This window comes from Antennarius striatus, chromosome 10, assembly GCF_040054535.1.
Source record: "Antennarius striatus isolate MH-2024 chromosome 10, ASM4005453v1, whole genome shotgun sequence".
NCBI lineage: Eukaryota > Metazoa > Chordata > Actinopteri > Lophiiformes > Antennariidae > Antennarius > Antennarius striatus.
In genome coordinates this window covers 10,082,501-10,105,022 of record NC_090785.1, presented here as the reverse complement: position 1 = coordinate 10,105,022, position 22,522 = coordinate 10,082,501, and the positions used below count along the sequence as shown (strand labels likewise).

General features: G+C 40.0%; 1 protein-coding gene across 1 annotated transcript in view; it reads left to right on the top strand.

Annotated features, from left to right (window-relative positions):
- The first annotated feature begins 8,709 nt into the window (after nt 1-8,709).
- The window catches only part of LOC137602956 (neuronal acetylcholine receptor subunit beta-2-like), a 14,308-nt gene continuing 495 nt past the window's right edge, over nt 8,710-22,522 (top strand). The window contains exons 1-6 of the mRNA XM_068326094.1: nt 8,710-9,013; nt 16,697-16,842; nt 16,958-17,002; nt 17,139-17,248; nt 18,677-19,664; nt 19,987-22,522. The exon at nt 19,987-22,522 is cut by the window's right edge and continues 495 nt beyond it. Coding sequence (XP_068182195.1) covers nt 8,962-9,013; nt 16,697-16,842; nt 16,958-17,002; nt 17,139-17,248; nt 18,677-19,664; nt 19,987-20,142 — 1,497 coding nt within the window. The 5' untranslated portion in view covers nt 8,710-8,961 and the 3' untranslated portion in view covers nt 20,143-22,522. The remainder of the gene's footprint in view (nt 9,014-16,696; nt 16,843-16,957; nt 17,003-17,138; nt 17,249-18,676; nt 19,665-19,986) is intronic.

Genomic DNA, 22,522 nt, shown 5'->3' with positions numbered 1-22,522 from the left:
ACATCACTGTCTTCCCCTTTGGCTTGTTAGTTACACTCCAGTCAGTTGTGTGACTGACTGTCCTGTCCTCAGGCTGGGCCTGGACTGATGACATGTTCCACACAGATTGTCTTACAGTAACAGTGAGGAAGAGGAGTACATACAAGTCAGTCAGATGCAGGTCAAACTGAAGGAGAGAGGAAGAACTTTTATATGAATAAGAGCAGGAATTTCTCCATTCGTAAATGTAGCCGAACAAAAAATTACAGAGAGACAAATACCTTCCACCACATGCTGAATGTATGCATTTCATGCATTCTTTCTCTACTGATTACAACTACAGCTTTTGCAACTTTTTTTTGTTTGTGTGGAAACGGAGCCTGGGATTGTGTCCAGTTATCCACCTCACTAAGATTTTTGTATTTCTGTGACTAGTTTCCAGCTTATCAAAGTAAAACAAAATGGCAAATGGAATGACATGAGGCACCAGAACGCTATTCCAGATCATTGTATCCCTTTTTAACCACAGGGCATCACACCCACTATTATATATTAAATATCTAATTAAAGGAATCTTTTATGCATTCAATTTTATACTCTTATCTTCTGTACTTTCAATGATGCTTGAGAAGAGACGCTTTTACACTTCAGCTGTCTCCACTGCTCTCCTTCAGGCAGTCCACACTTTTAATGTGCAAAGCTTTTGTGTGTGTGTGTGTGTGTGTGTGTTGTACACACTGTCTTGAGCTGACAGGGTACATGGATTCTCCATCCTGCTCATATATAAAAAGAAGGTGAGGGCACAGTGAGCTCTGCCTGCTTGACTAATATTCACAGTCACAGTCACACACACACACACACACACACACACACACACACACACACACACACACACACACACACACACACACACACACCTTTCCGGTCCTTTAGTATCTGTGCTGCTCCCCAGTCATGCAGTGTGTGGGTTGAATGTGAGCAGTCAGCAGGGCCAGCTGTCCCTCGCTCATCTCCTTGACTGAAGTGTTTCATTGGGATTTCCCCCTTTGCATGCTCGGTGGCTGCTCGCTGTGTCATCATGTTCTGATCCGTCAACAGCCGCCACTGTCACACATGGAACACGATGTGTTTGTGTGAGAGAACGTTGCAGAAGGAGGAAAACAAAAGGAGCAAATGAGAAAGAACTGTGAATGTGGAGTGTGTGGATTGTCCAGCTGTTGATCTATCAATCTTCTGATCTGTTATCTTTGTCTGTACTTTGTCACATATCTTTCTAATCATTCTGTGATAAAATCCACATTAAATGCTAATAAATACTCAAGAGTATTGTGGATCTAGCTTTTTACATTTCTGGGTTAAGGCAATGTTAGCTGGACATGGTTGTGTGCAAAACAATACCAGAAAAACATGATAGTTAATTCAAATTACTGATACTTTAAAAAAAAAAAATCAAATTTACATCTTCACTGATCTGTTTTAAAGTGAATTTCAGTTCAGAAGGTGAATAGAAAGTAACACAATATTTTGAACAAAATATTCTGATAGAAGTAAAACAACAAACTGCATGAATGTGATCCAAATATATTCTGAGATCAGTGACATTGGTGACATATTTATAGTCTCCGAATCTTATTCCTTCTCTGATCTACTGGTTGCCATTTCCCAGCCTCCACGGTTACGGTGTTACATCAGTTTTCTTCACTGATTTAATAGTTCATTATCCAGCCTGAGAAACACGTCTGATGCCAGCTGGCTCACATGAGAGGAAGCCACTTGCTCCAGGGCGGAGGTCGATGGGCCCATGTGCATGTGGCAGATTGGGCCATAGAAATACTATTTATTGCTCTATTTTAACAACAGTTCCAACGCTGTTTGCATTGAAAGATGCAAAGTGAAAAGAAATCCTTTATGTATCAGAGAGGGTTGGGAAAACAAGTCAGTGTAACCAGTTGAGCTTATAATAGGATACACAAAGACTCCAAAGAGATAACGTATGTTTGGGTATTATATGGTGTTTGGGTACTATAAACGCAACACACAATATGTACACCAGATTTATTTTATGTGCCTGCAAAAAGAATGTATGAACATAGCTATTCTATATTCTACATCTATATATTTTCCCTAAGACAAGTCCATTGGTCCCACTTCAGCAATAAAGGTCAAGCTGGCTACAAATGCCCTTTATGTAATGTAGCTCAAATCAAACTATGACTCAACAAGGGAAACAATTTGAGTGATATTTGAGAGAATATTATGTCTCTGTTGTTTCCTTTTCTGATAAGATGCATACCCAATGGCCAGGTAGACATATGCTACAACTTTTGCTTCTTCTAGTTTTGCTGCTGCAAAAGTAGAAGCAAAACACTTGGTCTCCGCTACTGTTGCAACATGAGCTAAATCCAGATTTATTTCCATGTCACTATCAGACCTATTTACATTTCCTTAAAAAAATAAGTTATTTTGCCTGGTATATCCCTGCTCTATTGACCATTTGATGAGGATTTTAGTCTAAGTATATACAGTAAATTTTCAGAAGTGTCCCACGATTCTCCATCTGGTTTCATGAAAACAGTCCATCCAAAATAAACAAATGTAAATGAATGTTACTTTCCTTGTAGTCGCTGCTGTTGTAGAAGTATTCTGAATCACCAGTCAGATGAGACATATGGTAAATGGTCCAGTACATTTACCATATGAATTTAGATAGTAATATACAGTATTTATGTAAAGCTCACTGTCATGACAGTACAATAAGGAAAAGAACGTCATCTGTAACCATAAATAGGAGAACAAACCAGAGGACAAATGCACTGAGTACCGTAAGTCTGCCATGTTGCCTTTGGACTGCAGCAGCAACCTTTTCAAGCTACAGCTCTGACCTATTCCACAGGATCATGTCCAACAACAGAGCATGTTCTGCCCTATTCCATAGGATCATGTCCAACAACAGAGCATGTTCTGCCCTAGATAATCACTTCACATCTTATTCCTTATGCTGCGCTGCCAGCTAGGCTGATCCTACAAGAACCATACAGGTTTGTAACTGGAGACAAGAGGCTGTAAACCTCCGATACCTTTTTTTCAACCACGTTTGGGTTGACTGAGCATTAATTTTAAAAAATTCAAGATTGGTTAATGCAATGGTTTGGAGTCAGTTCTGTCAACCAATGACAGCAGGCAAAAGTAAAAGATATATTGTTCATTCATTCATTCATTCATTCATTTTCATCTTCGTCCACTGTCACAGGGAGTTGGAGCCTATCCCAGCCGACTGGGAGCGTGGGGCAAGGTACACTCCGGGCGCGATGCCAGTGCACCTGGGAGCCACATGCAAAAAAGCAACTATGCACACGACACTAACAGCAATGGGCACTTTGGTGTCATCAATTCACCTAAGCTGCATGTTTTTGGACGTGGGAGGAAGCTGGAGAACCTGGACAGAACCCACGCAAACACAGAACATGCAAACTTCACACAGAGTGGGACTCGAAACTGGGAACCGCTTTGCTGTGCGACGACAGCGTTACCCACTGTGCCATCGTACTGCCCTAACAGTTCTATATAGACCTAAATTAATTAAAATAAAGCATGAAGCAAACTTAATTTCCCTTCGGGGATTAATACAGTTGATAGTGGAATTTTTTTTTTTTAAATTAATTTTATCAACAAAACAGAAACAATTACCCTTGGCACGACTCACCTCAGAAATAAATTCCTGAACAACATCATAAGTCTGGACTCTGTCAGTGCTTGAGAGTCGGCTTAAACCTTCTGCTCTGATGAAGCCTGCAGTTAAAGCTGGTACAGGCCGGCTCATGGTTCTGCTGCTCTGGACCAGGCTCAGGCCAGTGGATTGATTTAAAACAGCTTTGGATAACCATGACCTGGATAACTGGGAGCCTACACAGACACTTATAGGAGGCTTTGGTTCACTGCTCCCAAAAGGTTAAGTGCTGAGACTTAAAGAGTCATTCCAGGGGAAGAGTTATATTATAGAGCATTTTATTATTTATGTCCATGTCCACATGTATTTATGAACTGTGAAGTCACACCTGCGTCTTTGAGTAAGACACAGCTCAAACCTCCCTCATGTGAGCTTTTATCAGTCAAATCAAACACTGAGGCTATGATCTACTCATTATTATTATTATTTTTATTTTGTTTCATTGTGTATTCTTCTTACAGACAAAGCAAATAAATGAATTCAATGAAATTGTGTGCTAATCACTGAACTACGTGCTGGAGTTAACAGGAGGAATTACTTTATAGTGATCATCTGAAAACATGGACACTCAGTTTTTTCCTAAAAAAAAATTTTTTTTGTCTAAATGTGAACAGATCCCTTTAGCCAAAGTACCTTTTTCTCACAGTGTTTTAGGTTGTTACCATCACCACCACGCATGCCTTTTTGCTGCCATTTTATGGCTTTTAAAGGTTTCTTTTACAACTTGAGACAGCAGGTATGTAAGATGGAAACTGGCAAAAATAAATAAATCCCTAAAGCTTCCAGGTCATTATAATGTGATATAATTCATGATCAATTATTCTTTCCTCCTAAATAAAGTCAATAACCAAATTAGAAATATCCTACACATTACTGCACTAATTAAAAACATAATCTCTGAATGTTTTTCTTTTTTGTGTTAATTTCAAAAGTTTATGCAAGTAAAATTCGCTGTTGCACATCAATCTCAGTGAATTTCAGAGTCTTCTGTATCTTCCTCACTCGTCTCCGAGCGGAGAAACGTGACTGTGTCGCAGAAACATGCTGGATTGTGTAATGTTGTCATATTAACTTTTCGACAGAGCATGTCTGCGGGGTCCCAGGCTGTCAGATTGTTGTTGCCTCTGGATTATGTGCAGTGTTGAATCTTCTTGGCCTCGAGTGGAGATGACATGAGAAGTTTTATGTGGAGAGGGCTGCCACAGACGTGGTACAGCCGTGCATGAAGGCACCACCCTGCAGAGCCAGAGCCCCATAAGATCATTCACGTTTTGATCGACCTGCGTATAAGAAAAGCTGAAATTGTTTGCTTTGAGGTGGATTTTCAACATCACAAGAATGTTGCAAAGGGTCTAATGTTTTGCAGTGTGAACACTTAATCCAGCTGTGTTGATATAAGCACAGAGTTCTCCCATTCCCTAATTTCCTAGACTGTCAAATGATTTAGGGGTAAAGCTGTGACTCTGGCAGACTCCCTTTCCCTTCTTAACTTTACAGAAAACCAGCTGAGGCAGGATGAGGAACACTTACAGGGAGTCAGGGAGGCATGTTCGGAATGGATGGACTTTGTCACAACATTTACTGTAATGAGATTGAGCTCAACTGGGATTCATGAATCTGGTTTAAAAGGGATAAAAGTGTAGCAACGGGGTAAGGCTCAAGAAGAATAAGAAAGATAACAGGTGGTGAAAGAAGGCATGGACCACATGAGTAGAACAGGAATTGAAGAAGAATCAAGAGTATATCAAGAATAAAGACTGCAATGCCCAGCAGTGATCATGAGGAGAATAAAAGTGCAACAAGAAGATTAGAGGGAGATAAAGACAGATAATGAAATGCATACATCCACATTTTGTAATGATGCTGCTTATATCAGGAAAATGGCCAATCATGACAGACATGCTGTCAGAAATGTCCTCTTGTGATGTGAACTTATGGTTTTGGCAGCGCAGGAATTACCCCTGCAGGGCATACTTTTTGTGACTGGGTGTTCTGTTAGATGAGAGAGGAAACATCTGGTGAGGGGGTGTAAAATAAGAATCTTCTTAAATGATACAAAATATTTTGAACCAGCCTTTACAAAATGAATGCAGATTTTGTAACGTTGCTCAAACCCCAGGGAGTGTGTGTTACAGGATATACTGTATACTACATAAGCACATGGTAAAATGCATAATTATGTTATGATGGCAGCGCGCTTTGGCTCTGGTAGATATCGGATACTGATTGGTATAATGAATGATTCAACTGATGACTGATCGATGCATCATATGATCTTTGATATTTCTGAACTGTAGTTTTTCAGAACACAAATGAGGCTTTCTTTTGAAGTGATTTTTTTTATTATATTTTATTATATTTTATTTTATTATAATTATTTTATATAAAAATTTCCCCTCAACCATCTGTTAAGTACTAATACAGATATTTAAATTCAAGATATCATCTGTGTAAAACTAGTAGATCATGTTGTACTGCATGCCGTACAGATTGTAAAACCCTTATGGCAAATATGTGATACAGGACTACATGGATAAAACTTATCTGTCTTGACACACATGTCCCTTAGACTGCAACAAGTCTTTTCACTTTTGCTTGATCCACCCTGACGTTTAGTGAAGTCGAAGTAAAGTAGAGCTCTGGTGGAAGAGCATTACTGCTTCTGACGCCACCTTCATGTCACATCAGATGGACGGAAGAGATGGCGAGGACTTTACAGCAGCATTAACATCATGGAACCATCAGGTTGTGTTACTATAGAGTTGACATTGTTAGAACCTTTAATAATGTAACACTAAATTTGGGTTAAATTACCCTGAACACTGGAGTTAGGATGATGCAAGGTACTGTTGTTTTTTCCATTTTTAAATGAATGATCCAATGCACACTTCTGTCTCACTCCTGAGGCCATGCATTTTGTAAGGTGGTCATTGATAGTTAGACATTTGCATATCGAGACCTGTGCAGATTGATGTAGGGACAAATGTAGTTCTTATAAGTATTTTAATGAAAACATGTTAACATGTGATGGAAGTAAAATGAATAATCTGGCAGACCCCAGTTATCATTTTTACATCAAGGTCTGCATACGTACATGTTATTCTGTGTGTGTGTGTGAGTTTGCTGGCAGTCTGGCTGCTTTACAGAACAGTACCAGACCCTACAGTGGGCTCTAAGTAGCTCTGATTGAATTTGGCCTCCCAGTGCTGCTCTCCATTGCTTTTAGGACACAGAGATAATGCTCATAAGGAGAGACGGGTGGGGATTTTGGGATTCAGACGCCCACATGTTCCTAAAGCGTGTCTGTAATGAGGAATGATGGCAGGGTAATACAATCTGGTTGCATTTGGCAAAGAGCTACTTTAATGCCCCGTGTGTGCATTAATCTATGGAACATGAAAAAGTTGTGTAAAGGAGGGAGGCTAAGGTCAGGTGACAGGTGGCTTCCTGTAACTTCCTGTACTGCACGATTGAAGAGTCTTACATGATATTTGTTGTAAAGATAGTTGCATTGCTTGTCCTCCTCCCTGGAACGCTGTCAGTGAGGCTAAAGCTAGTTGTTAGCAGAGGTTTACCCCCTCATAGTTTACTTGCTCTTATCTTAATGGGGAGTCTCAGAAGTAGAGCAGGTCACACAGTATGGACAAGACCCACCTTGCTATAGAGTTCTAGTACATCATCTTATCTTAGGTTGGTTTACCTTAGCTTAGATTTTCTTGCTTTACCTCATCGTATCTTAGTGCAGTTTATCTTAGCTTTGTTCAGTTTGGTATTAAAACAGGTTGGGAACAGCTTGGCAGAGGACGACCCAGATGAACTGACTAACTGATTGACTGTCTGACTTACCGATGATGGTGATTAAATAACCTTCTTCACAACCTGATGCCATAACGTGCAGCTTCTGGACATTTAACCATCATCCTTGTGTGCTTGTCATTTCTGAAGGACCATCAAGCACATATCTTCCTCCTCTCTCCTCCTTTACTCACACCTCCAGCGATATAAAATACCGCCATGCTGAGTGTGGCGTGAGGAAGCCTGCAGGCTTTCTTCAGACAGGAAATGACTGGATTTGCAGGTCCATATTTAACTGACCATTATTGTTTCTTTTTGTCCGTTTTTTTGACATGATGAACTTAAATAACTGACAGTCTTCGGGATTCTGCTGCTGAAGCATCCTTAAGCAAAGTTCCATTATTGTCCAGCTCCACTGGCGCCCTTAAGCTAACCTTTGACCTCCCTGTGGTAATGCTTTCAATAATAGATAAATACAGTAAATATGTTTTATCCCAACTGGCAGGCTGCCAAGTCTTAAATATTTCATGCTAGGTGTACTATGACCCCCCACTTTCTAATCCTTCCCTCCCAGAATGTGAACACTCCCCATCAAACTCCTCATCATGTCTGTTTAATGCACATAACCAGGGCTTTACTGATTGGCTGATAGAAAGACCTTCTTCCGCACAACTTTGGAGCTTAAGTATTTTATCTTCTAATTATAGATAACATTTACCTTTTGTAGTTTTAGTTGGACGAAATCGTGTTGGCTGGCTTCCAAGTTTCACACAATCAGGTTTAATTAAAACTAAATGTTCAATCAGGGGATTTTCTTTTAATTGGTTAATGATATGTTTGATTTGGATCGTTGCTCGTTATTAAACCTCTTTCACATAAGTGTTGATGGCTTTTTTTTTTATCGCTTCCTGACTGTTGTCATGACAAACTGCGTCCATCAACACTGCATAAAGTAAAACAGACGCCCGAAGGGGGGAAGCGCACTGGGCGGGCAGGGGGATAACAACCGGGGCGCTTAAATCTTTTATCTGAATGATCGACTTGGCGATAACCGGACTGGCGTATTCCCAGTAGCTACTGGTAAATATTTCCGAGAAAGACGTTTGTGTATCCCAAGAAAATCTGGGGGGGGACTTTCTCCTCAAGAACCGACGGTTTCCGCTGCGCGCAATCACTGCTCCAGGACCGTCGGTGGAGTCGGTGCGCACTGGCAGAACGCGTCCAACCTCCTCATCTGGGGGCGCAGACTGCAGGCAGGGCTCCTCTCCAGTGTCCAGACTGCTACTCCAGACCTTTGCTTGAGGAGTCCCCTGAAATGAAGCCACTATAATCCAGCGAAACTTTTTTTTTTTCTTCTTTTCGTTTCACTCTGAACTTGCTTCACATTGCGGACCGAGAAGAGGAAAGCCCCTTTCAATAGTAAGTTTTTGTGTATCTGTCGCACTGGAGGGGAGGACGCGATGGCAGCCCCGGTGAAAACAGCGGTGGCCCTCCTTGTTCTCGTCGTGGCAAGTGAGTAAAACCTTTTTACCACCCTGGATTGGGACGGGACGGGATACAGGTGCTTCTACTTTGCGTATGGGCTTTTAATCACTTACTCTCGGGGTGTTAATGTAATATAATACCCGTTTCTGCGGGCTTTACGCGGCAAATAATGTAGTTAACTGATGGGTTTACTTTATTAGTAGTTTAATACTATGTTGTATATTATGCAGGCAATAATTGTAAGTACACCACACATGGAATTTGTTTTTTTAATACTTAAACATATAGTTGAAAGACAACACGTCACACCGACCGTTTTGTGCCATGGCTCTCATGACGCACGTGGTTTAAACTGACCATTACTATGCATATTCTCTTTTTATGCGTCCCAAATGGGTTCTAGTAGAAGGAACCGGACTCTGTCATCCAAGATGAGCTTAGTTTAGACTTTATTTGGCACTGAAAGCAGCACAGGAGCTGTCTGAGGTTCCTGAGTTACGCACCACAAGAGTGAGGGTGTGATCTTCTACAACAAGTCAAAAACCTTTCCCTGTTTTGTCGTAGATTGGTTAGTAGATAGAGTGGGAAGTTAATAATTCTTTTTGTGTCATATGCGTTTTCAGGGAGTCATGGTTTAAACAAATTGAATCAATACCCATGGATCAATATTTTCTGATTTCAGTAAAAAAAAAAGCAGCTCAAAAGAGAGTCGATTAAAATTTGTACGTTGTGCAATTAAAAACATTAGCTGAAATTCAGAAACATCTTTAAATAAATATTTTAATTTAATACACTGTTATAATCCCTGAAGGGAAATTAAGAACACACACTCTAGTTTTTGTTAGTCAATCAAATCAAATCACATGCATGCATATTAGTGTGTACAGGCCCCTGTAATACACACACCACACACAGGGGGGCCTGTAGGCATGCAAGGGAGGTAGAGTGGCAGGCAGCTCCTTCTTGGTGTGCCTCAAATGAGCAGTTTGAAAAGGGGACGGCACCTTGCTCAAGGGTGCCTCGGCAGTGCTCTGGAGGTGAGCTGACGCCTCCCACTGTCAGCTCACGTCTGGGTATTTTTTTTTGGTGGGAGTGGGAATCGAACCACCGATCTTGAATCATGGGATGACCTGCTCTACTGCCCACTTTACCACTGAGCCACTGCCGCTCCAAATATGTACCTTAATGTGGAGTGGGTGTGTTTGCTGTCACCAAACAGCACCAACGTGAAGTTAATTTTGCTGATCAATATCAGTTTTCACATGACATTTCTGCCTGCCCTTGTGATCCTTACATACCTATCAGAGACCACACTTTCCCTGGCCTTAACCTTTTAAACCATGTGTTCTGTCTCACAGATCAACTTTGCTCTCTTCACCCTCTCTCTCTCACCTGTCTTCTGCTGTCAGTGGAGGCATCGCTCCACTGCTTTGTCATTCCTATCAAATCAGCTCCTACAGTAAATTGAAAAAACCCAGGCAGCCACTATGTTAGGATCTCTTTGCCCTGTTCTGTCCTGTTTGACACATTTTTAATCTGATTCTTACGATATTTTCCTAAATTGCTGTAACTTGTTTGACACATAAATTTCCTCATCACACGCCCATCTGTCTCTTGTATTGCTTCGGTATCTGCTGCATGCATTTGTAAATGCACTAATATGCGCTACAGCTTCCCCCAGACATCCCAGTTTTGCTCATTAAAACCTCGTCCTGTGCCCGGGGAGTCTAACGGGATAACATGCAACTCCCCATCACACGTCCCTGACTCTGGCTTCCTGCAGCCTGTGGGTGAAACTTTACATAAGGGGGTTGGGTTTTAGAGACATTCACAGACAGTTGATTCACATGAGCTTAAATTTTACTTTCTCCTGATGTGTGTTTGGTTAAAAGGACATCAGTGAGTCAACACCTCATAAACTATGAGTCGTTGTGTTGGCATGCTTGTTTTAATGATCATTGAATGACAGAAGGGCCAGAAAGAGAAGAAAAACATTAATGTGCTTTTTGAGACTGAAACAGCCGAATGAGGCATATTTAATAGAAATGCATTAATTTAAAGTTTTGTTGGAACTTGACCTTGTAGCTGCAGATGAGTATGAATGGCATGGGTGTCTTTAATGGAATGGTGGGTAGCATGCCAAACAAAAGCAAAGAAGGCTGAAGCTGAAATCATTTTGACCTAAAAGAAAACCCAACCCTGGATGGCAATAGAGTGAATAATTCATTCTCCTAAAAAGAAGCTTGCAGGATGCAGAATTTGGTGGATTTTCTCTGTATAATCCGGACAGATAACGGACAGTCCGTAAAATTCACCCAAAACAGAGCAGCATCTGCACGCTGCTGTTTGGTGTAATCTGTGTTGTGCTTGAAGCTATGTGTTGATTGTGATCCGGTTGGGGAAAGGCTTGGAGAATAATCTTTGATTGTGTTTCAGTCTCCGCTTGTGAGATGATGGCTTTTTTATTTTAGTGCCGATGAATTATTGAGGTACAGAGAGTGCAGTGAGCTGGACAAGAGTGTGTATATGTGTGAGTATGTGTGTGCATACATGTGTGACGAGGTCTACTGGTGGACGTCCTAATGCTCCACCTTCACTTGCATCCACCGCAAATCAACCTTATTTACTGTCAGATCTCACTTTGCTCTTTATATCCTTCAGTTTCTGCATATTTTCAGTCCTTTCTAAGTCTGTAGGCGTTGGTCACAAGTAGAGCTTGATCAATATATTGGTCAGCCGGTATTATTAGTTGATATCGACGTGTCATAAAAGTCACATATGTCATCCTGCACTGTGAAAACCTCACAAGTTTTTTTTTTTTTTTAATGGAATCAAATCAGGGTCTCCAGCAGCATGATGGGAATCAATAATATGATCCTCATCATGCTGCTGGTATCAATAAGATGCTCGACAGTGTTCTGACAAGTCTTTAATTTTTACGTCCCCTCGTCTGTTTTTCCCTGCTGGGTGGTTACAAAGCTCTTGTTCGTTTAACAAAGCTTTAATCCAATTAACCAAAACACTTTTCAATAACGCTGGGAAGTAATGAACAAGACCAACACGGTTTATTGAGCAGGGAGACTTAACTCCCAATCCACCCAAACCTTAAATTACACCAGTTGATCTTAATTAGTACAAGAAACCTTCATGACATTATGCAGATGAATTAACTGTTGCCTTTCTATGAGACTCACTCAAGAATCACTCCTATGAATAATTAACACGACTCATAAACATACACTTCCTTCTGGTTTGTTTTTGTTTGTGTCTCCTTCTCTTCTCCTCTAATGTTCCCCTTCCTTTAAATCTGAAAACATCGATTCTCCTGCTTTAGTGTCATGTCAGAGTTGCTCAGACATTCCACACTCCTCCTGTCTCTCCTGTGGATGCAGAAGCCTTGCTGGATGGTAATGTTTACTGACCAAGTGTGAAGTATGTCTCTACTTCCCACACGTGCCTTTTAGGCTTAGTGCCTCTTTTCGGCAGTTTGATCTAGACGTGCCTCAGAAAATATTTCTATCTTGATTTTCTGTTGGTCTGGCAGCTGGCAGCATTTCTAGAAACCAGTGCATGTAAAGTGCCAAAATAAACAACACTCACTGTTGTCCAGAGCAGCTAACTGCACAGCTTTGAGGTTGTCTGGATGAATTATTTTGCTGAAGTCACTTCACAAATGTTTGCAGAACAGCTTCAATATGTGTCACACACAGCTGTCATACGCTAACTGGTTCGAACTGTACAGCTTTAACTATTAAATGCTCTCAAAGCACAGCTACAGCTTTTGAGGCAACGGTTTTTAATATCCATGTTTGAACTGTAGCTGGTTTACTACTCGCCTTTTGTGCTGCATCATAACTGGTAATAACATTAATGGAAGTTGCTCGAGTAAATTCATGGTTATGATTACATTTATAATTGCTATTTCAGAGGACAGTGTCTGGCTGCCTGTCATTCTGTAACAGTGTTTAATGAATATTTTTCATGTAAACAAAATTTTTGAGTTGTCTCCTATGAATACAGTTTCATTATAGTCTGGTAAAGATCTTAGAATCAGATCACAGCCAACATCTTTTTTTTCAAAGCAGGACAGAAACTTCTCTGACCTTGATGTAGTTTTGTAAGTCTAGTGATTAAACTGGAAATTAGTGTCACATCAGTTGGACAATAATAATGTTCTTGTTCTTTAACTAAAACATCAAAACAAACTCTTTCGTCACTGAATTTTTTCAGCAATCTTGTTTTTAACCAATACTAATATTAATACTAATCCATATACAAGGTGCATCGGATTATAAGGCGCACTACGGGATTATGAGAAAATTATAGGCTTTTAGGTGCGCCTTATAGTGCAGAAAATACTGTAATCACGTTATTTTATATATACATTTCAAGAGTTTTGTTCACATACTGTATGTAACACACCTCTCTCTCATCATCTCATCATATTTTTAACATCTACGGTGTGCTTTTTTTTTTAGTTTTTCATGAAACACAGACAAGACATTCACTCAAGGGATCTAAACAAGGGATCTAAAAGGAAATAATACACTGCATTAACACAAGTACAAGGCAAAACACAAGAGAAATGCATTTAAACCGGAGAATATGTGACAGAGTGAACATTTTCTTGTACAGTCGCAAAGAAGAAAAGCAGGGTTTCATGTAGATTTCAAAGGACAGCTGAGCAACAAAGCACTAGCAATAAATGCATCCTAGCATTTCACGGCAGGCAACAGAAGGACAGCAAACGGCGCAGATATAAAAAGGCAAACATGACAGCTTTAATTTGAATTGAGGTGATTTTTTTTTTTTCAAAATTAACCAGCCAGAGAAAGTTTTTTTTTCTTTTTAAAGTATAAAGTGTATGAAAGTTTGGCAGCATCCTTCCTTCAAACCACCCACTAACTCTGAAGCTCTGTGACCCAGTCAGACACTGTTCTTAGTTGATTACTGGAGTGAAATCAGATGTGCAGTGTGTGTGTGTGTGCGTGTGTGTGTGTGTGTGTGTGAGTATATTCAACTATGACTCATTACTGTCATTTGGACTGACTACAGCTTGCATGCATTGTTACTGTCATTACACTCTCAGGACATGCAGCATGCTGCACTGCTACAGCTTCATAAATGGTGAAACCTTAAAGCACGAGATTCAAACGTTGCTTCACCAACTGCTGCCCTGGGCAAGTGTGCACGTGTGTTTGTGTCGGCCTCTTTCAGCATGAGGTTTCTCTTAGTATGTGCAGCCACAGACAGCAATGATCAGGGAATCAAGTGTTTTATGTAATATAAACAATTATTTTCAAGTGCTTTTATTCATGTTCAAAAATGTTCGGTGGAACTCTTTAAGATCAATGAATTAACTTCAATAACATCGCACTTCAAAGCGGTGATGCATCACAGACAAACAGGCAAATACTGACAATTAAAATACATGTATTGTAGTTGCCGGTATTTGTCTGTTTGTCCGTTTGTCCGCTCATTTGTCCGTTAGTAAGTCCACCAAATATCTTTGCAATGGTTGCAGATACAGAGATCAAACAAAAGCCCATTACTCATGCGGCAAAGGGGATGAAAATGAGATGATGACCTTGACCTTGAGAAAAATAGGTCAAGGTCAGTTTTAAATTATTGTACACTCAGGAACCGGACAAGATAGACAGACAAGGGAGAAGGCCAGCGTAAGACTGTAGATCAAAGCACTAGCTTTCATAGATCAAAATAGTAGTTTTGATCTAAGAAAGTAGGTGCTCTAGCTTTGAACTATGGTCTTAAACTGGCCTTCTCCATATGCACTAGTCTATGCACTACTAATTTCAGGGTACCCTGACCTACCCTGAAAGTAAGTCAGGGTAGGTCATGGGATGTTGCAGTGGCTGACTGCCTTGGTTCTTGTTTCTACTTGTTTTTAATTGTGTGCAGTACTGTAGTCCTTGAGCTTCCTGGGGAGGGAATCTAAACCCCTTTAGCATGACTGACCCAATCATCATCTGAACAACTGGAGGTGACTCCAATCTCCCTGTGGTGGGGGCCTGAAGCCCCCACAGGTGAAACCGGTATGGCTGGGCTTCCATGAATCTCGCCATGAGTTAATGACTTTGACCAGTCCCAATAGGTTCAATATCTGGAACACCCCACCAGCTGCTCAGAACTAATGAAGCCTCTTGGATGAGAGGTGAAACATCTTGAAGGTCTCAGTACAAGTCCAGTTTCTTAATTTAACACAGAGGTTCAGTGGTTAATTCAGTGGTCAATCCAGTGGTTAGTCCAGGGGTTAGTACAGTGGTTAATGCAGTGGTTAGTGTAATGGTTAGTTCAGTGATTAATGCAGTGGTTAGTTTAATGGTTAGTCCAGTGGTTAATGCAGTGGTTAGTTTAATGGTTAGTCCAGTGGTTAATGCAGTGGTTAGTTTTAATGGTTAGGCCAGTGGTTAATGCAGTGGTTCATGAATGTTGTAGTGTCTGCTTTTCATGATGTAGTGGGACATAAATCATAACATTATATACTATTGAGAATATTAACATTCACATGTCTGTTTCTCTGTTTTGACTAATTTCTAGTCCAGTGACATTAAGATGACAGATTGATACTACAGCTGCCCTCTGATAGCAGTGCTGGTAGTAGGGTGATGTGATTATATAGTCCTAAATTCAAAGGACCAGAAGTACGTTTTTATAAGTACTGACGTCCAAAATCTGGTCTTAACATTTTTTTTTTATTTCACTGATAATTTTCAGGTATTTGCAGGCCAGAAATCACACTTCAAGTGTGACTTCTGGCCTGCCTTTACCTTTAAGGTGACAATCTAATCACCTAATCTCAAGTAATTAATCTCATTCCTCTAATCTATCATTATTACATCTGTAAATTCATGTTAGTGGGAAGTGGTGTAAATTACCCCTAAAGTAGAAATGCATGAGATTCAGATGAAATGTTGCAGTGATCACTACTACTACTACTACTACTACTACTATTACTACTACTACTACTACTACTACTACTACTACTACTACTACTACTGCTACTACTACTATCATTTCATATTTTCTTGAAAATGTTACCAACCTATACAGGGTTGCTATTGCTACGCAATAAATATGGCCACCTCATTTAACATGCATGTCAAAGTTTTACACAGACTGAATTGAAAGACAAGAATGTCAACTTTTCCTTACATTCACCAGTAAATTTCCACAGATACCCGGTCACGCTCCTGTGGATTCTATTGTCTGACCATTTTGTTGAAATCAGCCACCATGTAGAGCACCACCCTTCTACACACTCAAGAAATGACAGTAGTAATCAGGGGAGACCGTTTACAGCATCTTTGCAGCCCCAAAAGTGGATTTATTCCCCCACATAGCCGTGACTTTTATTACATGCACCTCAGAAAAATAACAGCAAAGATCTCGACGTCATTGGTAGGTAGGATCTCTCTCCTCTTTATATGAACATGCTACACATATATAAGGCAGCATTTTTTTTTTTTGCGTCAGTGTGAATTTTATTTGGTTATTTTTGCCAAGTCTCACCTGCCTCCACATGAATGAAAACAGAGTTGATTTCTCGTCCAAGGTCTGCCCCTAATCTGAATCCACTTTACCTGAATGTATCGGCTATTGCAGCCCACTTTGATCTCTGTGTGACAATAACCTGGTTTATATGACCCCCCCCCCAATTGTGTGTGTGTGTGTTTGTGTGTGTGTGCGCAGCTGCCTTGTGTGCAGATGTGGAGGAGCAGCTGGTCAGTCACTTGCTGTCACCGGAGCGCTACAACAAGCTGATTAGACCGGCTGTCAACAACAGCCAGCAAGTCACTATTTACATCCAGGTGTCTCTGGCCCAGCTGATCAATGTGGTAAGGAAACACACACACACATGTCCCACTAATGGAAATATTTGTAAAAACGAACTCACTGCTTCACATTCATGTCGTGGTTTTACCACAAACTTTCCACCTGTGTGTGTTTCAGAATGAAAGGGAACAGATCATGACCACTAACTGTTGGTTGTCTCAGGTTTGTGTCCTCACCTGTTGTACTCGTTGTAGTCTGTGTTTATTTGACTCATGTTGGTCATTAGTATACACCAATGTTTTTTTTGGTTGCAGGACTTTTGAATGAATGATTTTTTTTATGCGTTCTTTGTCATCAGGTATGGTATGATTACAGATTAATGTGGAATCCTGAAGAGTACGAGGGGATCAAGAAAATCCGACTTCCTGCACAACACATCTGGCTGCCAGACATCGTTCTCTACAACAAGTATGTGTATTTGTTTGTAAAATAAGATATCAAAAGAGGAACACATACAAACCAATGAAAAATTGTAATTAAAAACACCATATTATTTAAAATGTTCTCTTAGCTTCTCTGTTCTCTTGTTTTAGATCTCCTACAGAAAAAATATTTCATAAACATTGCCTAATCTTTTACAAAGATCATAGACTTTTAGGGATTAATGTCCTTTGAGAATACAAACTAAATACTTAAATATTTTAGACATATTGAGATAATCAAAATTTGCATTGGTACTTTGATAGAAACTGTTCATATACACCAGTCATATTTAAACAGCATATATTATGAGAGTAAGCTCAACTTGTCATAATAATTGACCAAGTTGATGTGAGCAAGATATCTGAGAAAGCAATTTAATCAGCAGATCATATCAGGAGGGTTTTTTTAAAAAAATATTTTGCTTTTACTCATGGTTCGGTTTATCAGCAGATAAAGAATCAAACTTAACAACAAGCCTTCAATGTCCAAAAAACAAAACAGGAATTTGAGTTTCTATAATTTGTCATATGAAACTCAAGAACAGATATTTCATCAACATTTTGGTGATTAGTCCTGAATTAACCTCATCAATGTTGAGTATAAATGAACTTACTTACCTGTAGTAGTAGGACAGGCTTAAGGTGTATGGACATTTATTCCACAGTGTTAAGTTATGTTTTTAATAGACTGGTAGTCATTAAATCCTTACCAACAAAAATTGCTGTTCAGCTTAAGACCACAAGAGCAAAATGTCTTCGGAGGCTAAACGACGAGACGATCTGCACTGCTTCATGACTTCAGGTCGAGGTCTTTGACCAGGCCACAGTGAGCAGGTGGGGTCTCTGCATTTTTAATCAGTCCTCATATTCAAAGCAGACCTGAAGCATTAAAGGCCAACTGTGATGTAGGATTCTTGACTTGCTTTATAATTGATAGGCCACTAATTTATAATTCATCGCTTATAGGCTTGTTCAGATGAAAAAAAAAAAAAAAAGAGTCAGTTTCAGCAGATTCGAGGCAAGGTGGGGACAGTTAATGCCTCAGCTGGTACGTGTTCCGAGCTAAGCCTCCCCTGAGAACATGGGTTTTAAATTTCATCACACAAAGGTGCTGCGTGTGTCGTGTTATTTCTCATCAAGTCACATGAGATCAGAGCAGATGATGATTTTTGTCTCCAGCACTGATTCCGTTGTTTGTCAGCTACGCATGTTGGCTCATGGACAAATGATTTAATCGACTTCAACCAATGACAAGCAGCCACTTCCTCCACCACCCCCCATCCTTTTGGTGTTATACTTAATAATATATATTAATACTCATGTGTTTCATCTTTGCATTGTTATGTGACTTCCCATTAAATGCTTCGACTTTCTTTTTCATCCATCTTTTGCTCCTACCTTCCCGTTCTCCCAGTGCTGATGGAACATATGAAGTTTCCTTCTACTGTAACGTAGTCGTCTCCAACAATGGAGAGGTGAACTGGCTTCCCCCAGCTATCTACAAGTCTGCCTGCAAAATTGAAGTTCGTGATTTTCCTTTTGACCAGCAGAACTGCACCCTTAAGTTTCGCTCGTGGACCTACGACCACACTGAAATTGATCTCATCCTCCTTAGTGATTTTGCCTCGCGTGACGACTTCAAACCCAGCGGTGAGTGGGACATTGTGTCACTGCCTGGCCGCAAGAATGTAGATCCTAATGACATCAGGTACCTGGATATTACTTATGACTTCATCATCAAAAGAAAACCTCTGTTCTACACCATCAACCTGATCATTCCCTGCATTCTAATCACATCGCTGGCTATTCTGGTGTTCTACCTCCCATCAGACTGTGGTGAGAAGATGACTCTGTGTATATCTGTCCTCCTGGCCCTGACTGTGTTTTTACTCCTTATCTCAAAGATTGTGCCACCCACATCTTTAGCAGTGCCTCTGATTGGGAAGTACCTGATGTTTACAATGGTGCTGGTCACCTTCTCCATCGTCACCAGTGTTTGCGTCCTCAATGTTCATCATCGGTCCCCCAGCACACACACCATGCCTCCTTGGGTCAAGCGTGTTTTCTTGCACCAGCTCCCATCTTACCTCTTCATGCGGAGACCAGGTAGATCCAACATCCGTGAAAAATTCAGGAAAAAACACCAGCAGCGATCTTTTTCTGACCAGAAGCTGTGTGGACTGGATGGGGGGACTGGAGGTCTGGGAATGGCCGATTCGTCCTCATCCTTCTTTGTGAACGAGGATTCGGCCAAACGTTTCGGGTGGAAGATCAGTGACTTTTCCCAGAACACGGAATTCAGAAGGAGAATGACGCTCAAATGTAACATTGACGTGGAGGATGCAGTTGATGGAGTCCGCTACATTGCCGATAAGATGAAGAGTGAAGATGATGATGAAGGGGTTGGTGAATTGGCATGTGCATTTGTCACAAGTTTAATTATGTACAGCATTGTATCAGTAGGTCACAGGGTTAGTTTAACTAATCATTTTCTATCATCAAATACATATCAAACTCGTTTTTCTACTTAGCAACACTGACACTGTGTGTTACGCTATCAGAAGTGTCACTGTAAACATGAGCATGTTAGCACCAGCTAGAAGGGCCACTTGATAGCCTTTTGGTCCTCGTGTCAAAACTATGTTTCATTAGTGTTGCTGCTCAATAATTTCATATAAAAACGGAGTAAATACAGAAAACTTTAATGTTATTGTTTCTCTGCAGATCATTGAAGACTGGAAATACGTGGCCATGGTGATTGATCGTCTCTTCTTGTGGATCTTCGTGCTGGTGTGTGTGGTTGGCACGCTGGGCCTCTTCATGCAGCCTCTGTTTCAGAGCTACAACACCCCCATTGTTGATGACATGGACCATAACTGATCTTTGACCTCAACCAAGACATAAACTTTTGAGTCCTCCCAGAAAAGAAATCTGATAATATTTTTACACAAAAACTGAAAGAACCGTCTTGCACCACACACACTCACTGGGAATAACCATGCACTTTATCCCTTCCTTTCCCTCCGTCACATGTCCTTCTCCTTACTTTCACCTCTTGTCCAGCACATCATCCACGAATCATCTGCTACACTCATCCCTCAATCGGGGACAAACCCTCCCTATCTAAAGAATATTATAGACTCGAGATGAAACTGACAGAAGGTGGAGCTTAAAGGTGTCCAGTCTAAGGGAAAACCCTCATGCAAAGGTGTGGAATATAAAGTCTATTTATGCGTTGTGAGTCAGTGCCATTTATAGTATTTTCTTTTCTTTACATTTCTAGTTTCTTGTTCAGAGCTGAGTGGGAATAAATAGTCAAAAGATACTCTGTACTCTAACTGGCAGTGCTGCTTCACATTATATGCATATTTAACTGCTCATTGGAAGAATGAACATGTTAGAAAACTGTTTCCATTGTTGACTTTTCTATTTCTAGGACAAGCCACATGACATTGCCTTTTTTTGTCTTTGAGTGTTGCTCCTCAATTCAGCTCTCCTCTTTGTGTGTATTGAATGACTTGCTGACCTAATTTAAAAATTTAAATTCTTCAGATTCAAAATATTTTAGTATCATCAAGCGGTTTCATTTGCAGTGTTTGCAATTGTTTTTTTTACTTGCTATATTACAATGGATAAATCTAATAATTAGTCACTTATTGGTTGGTGGAATGACAAGAACACTGTGGTCTGTTCACTCATGTCCTTGTTTGGATAAAGAGAGTGATTTGAACCAAAACAGGAACCTACCCGTGGCATGAGCCCCCAGTCGTCCAGGAACCACACACAAACCTGAACTACACACAGAAAGGCCAACGATAAATATATATGCAGAAGATGATTTTTTTGTGTTTGTTAGTCAAACTTCATTTTCTTTGTTCTATATCTTCCTATATGACTTACTGTAGCTGCTGCTGCATATATCAAATACTTAAAGAATAGTATTACAGGTAGTCCTCAACATACAAACATAATTGTTTCCAATAGGTTGTTCGTAACTTGAACTCTCCGTAAATTGTTTGTGTTATTTGTTAAATTTTAATCTACAATCACCATGTTAATGAGGTCATCTAAATGTCATTAGTACTCTAAATATGAAAGTAATATTCCCTAAGATGTACCAGAAACAATTACAGGATACCAATAATTAACATCAAATAGCAAAACATAACATAAATAACATAAATACTTATAACCTAACCACAAAACATTGGCTCCTACATCATTTAGCTCCTACAGAGGGACATCCTGACAACAAAAAAACAACTATAATAAACAATAATAAAATAAACTACAGGTAGAGGTTTATTTTGAGTTGAATCGTTCATGATTATACGTCGGTTTAAAAAAATACACAGAAAAGTAATAAAGTTTACGTCATTTCACTTGCCTTAATGTTTGTTCACCACAAGAGTACTTACTTTTATCTCTAATGTTTTTCTGTGATGGAGATACGTGGATCCCCGCTGTTTACCTCTTTGGAGTACAGCCACTCTACTAGCATGTAGCACACAGCTTGCCTTTAAAGTGAAGGAAAAGGAAGGAGGAATTATTGTCGGTCAGAGGCAGAGTTGTCATCAGAGAAATAGTCATTATTACCACTTTCTCCACTAGTCTTTGATTTGTCATCCATGGTATGGGGGGGGGGGGTGATAGAGTGGGGAACATCAGAACAATAGTACAATATCACGTTTGTATCTCTGGATGTTCCTATGTTGAATGTTTGTAAGTTGAGGACTGTGTATAATTAAACAACAACGTATAAAGCACTATAGAATTATTTCTTAATTATTTCTTTATATTCCTTCACTCAATGATCAAAATACAGCTTTACTTTGAAATAAATACATAATTATACCCCCTCAGAACTGCCAAACTGCTTCAGGACTAGTCTACAGTAGAATAAGACTGACTCACTTCTGCATGGATATGAAAAGGTGCTCAATGTTGTAATTATGTTTTTGCTTGCTAAAAGAGATGGAGAATCTGAAGATACAAAAAGTGACAGAAGTTCACAAGCAGACCAGTTTTTGCATAAAAAGAGCCTCACATCATTCCCATGTCTCTGGAGGAGAGGGAGATGAAACCCTTGTGTGGAGACACAAGAACAAAATCACATCCCTGTGTCCTTATAGTACACGCAGTGTTTGAAGTTCTAAAATTTGCAAGACGGATTTAAACAAGTTCTGGATATGATGCTGAAATCCGACAGGTTTAAAATGAAGGCTCAATCAAATAAACAAAGAAATAATGACCATTGTTA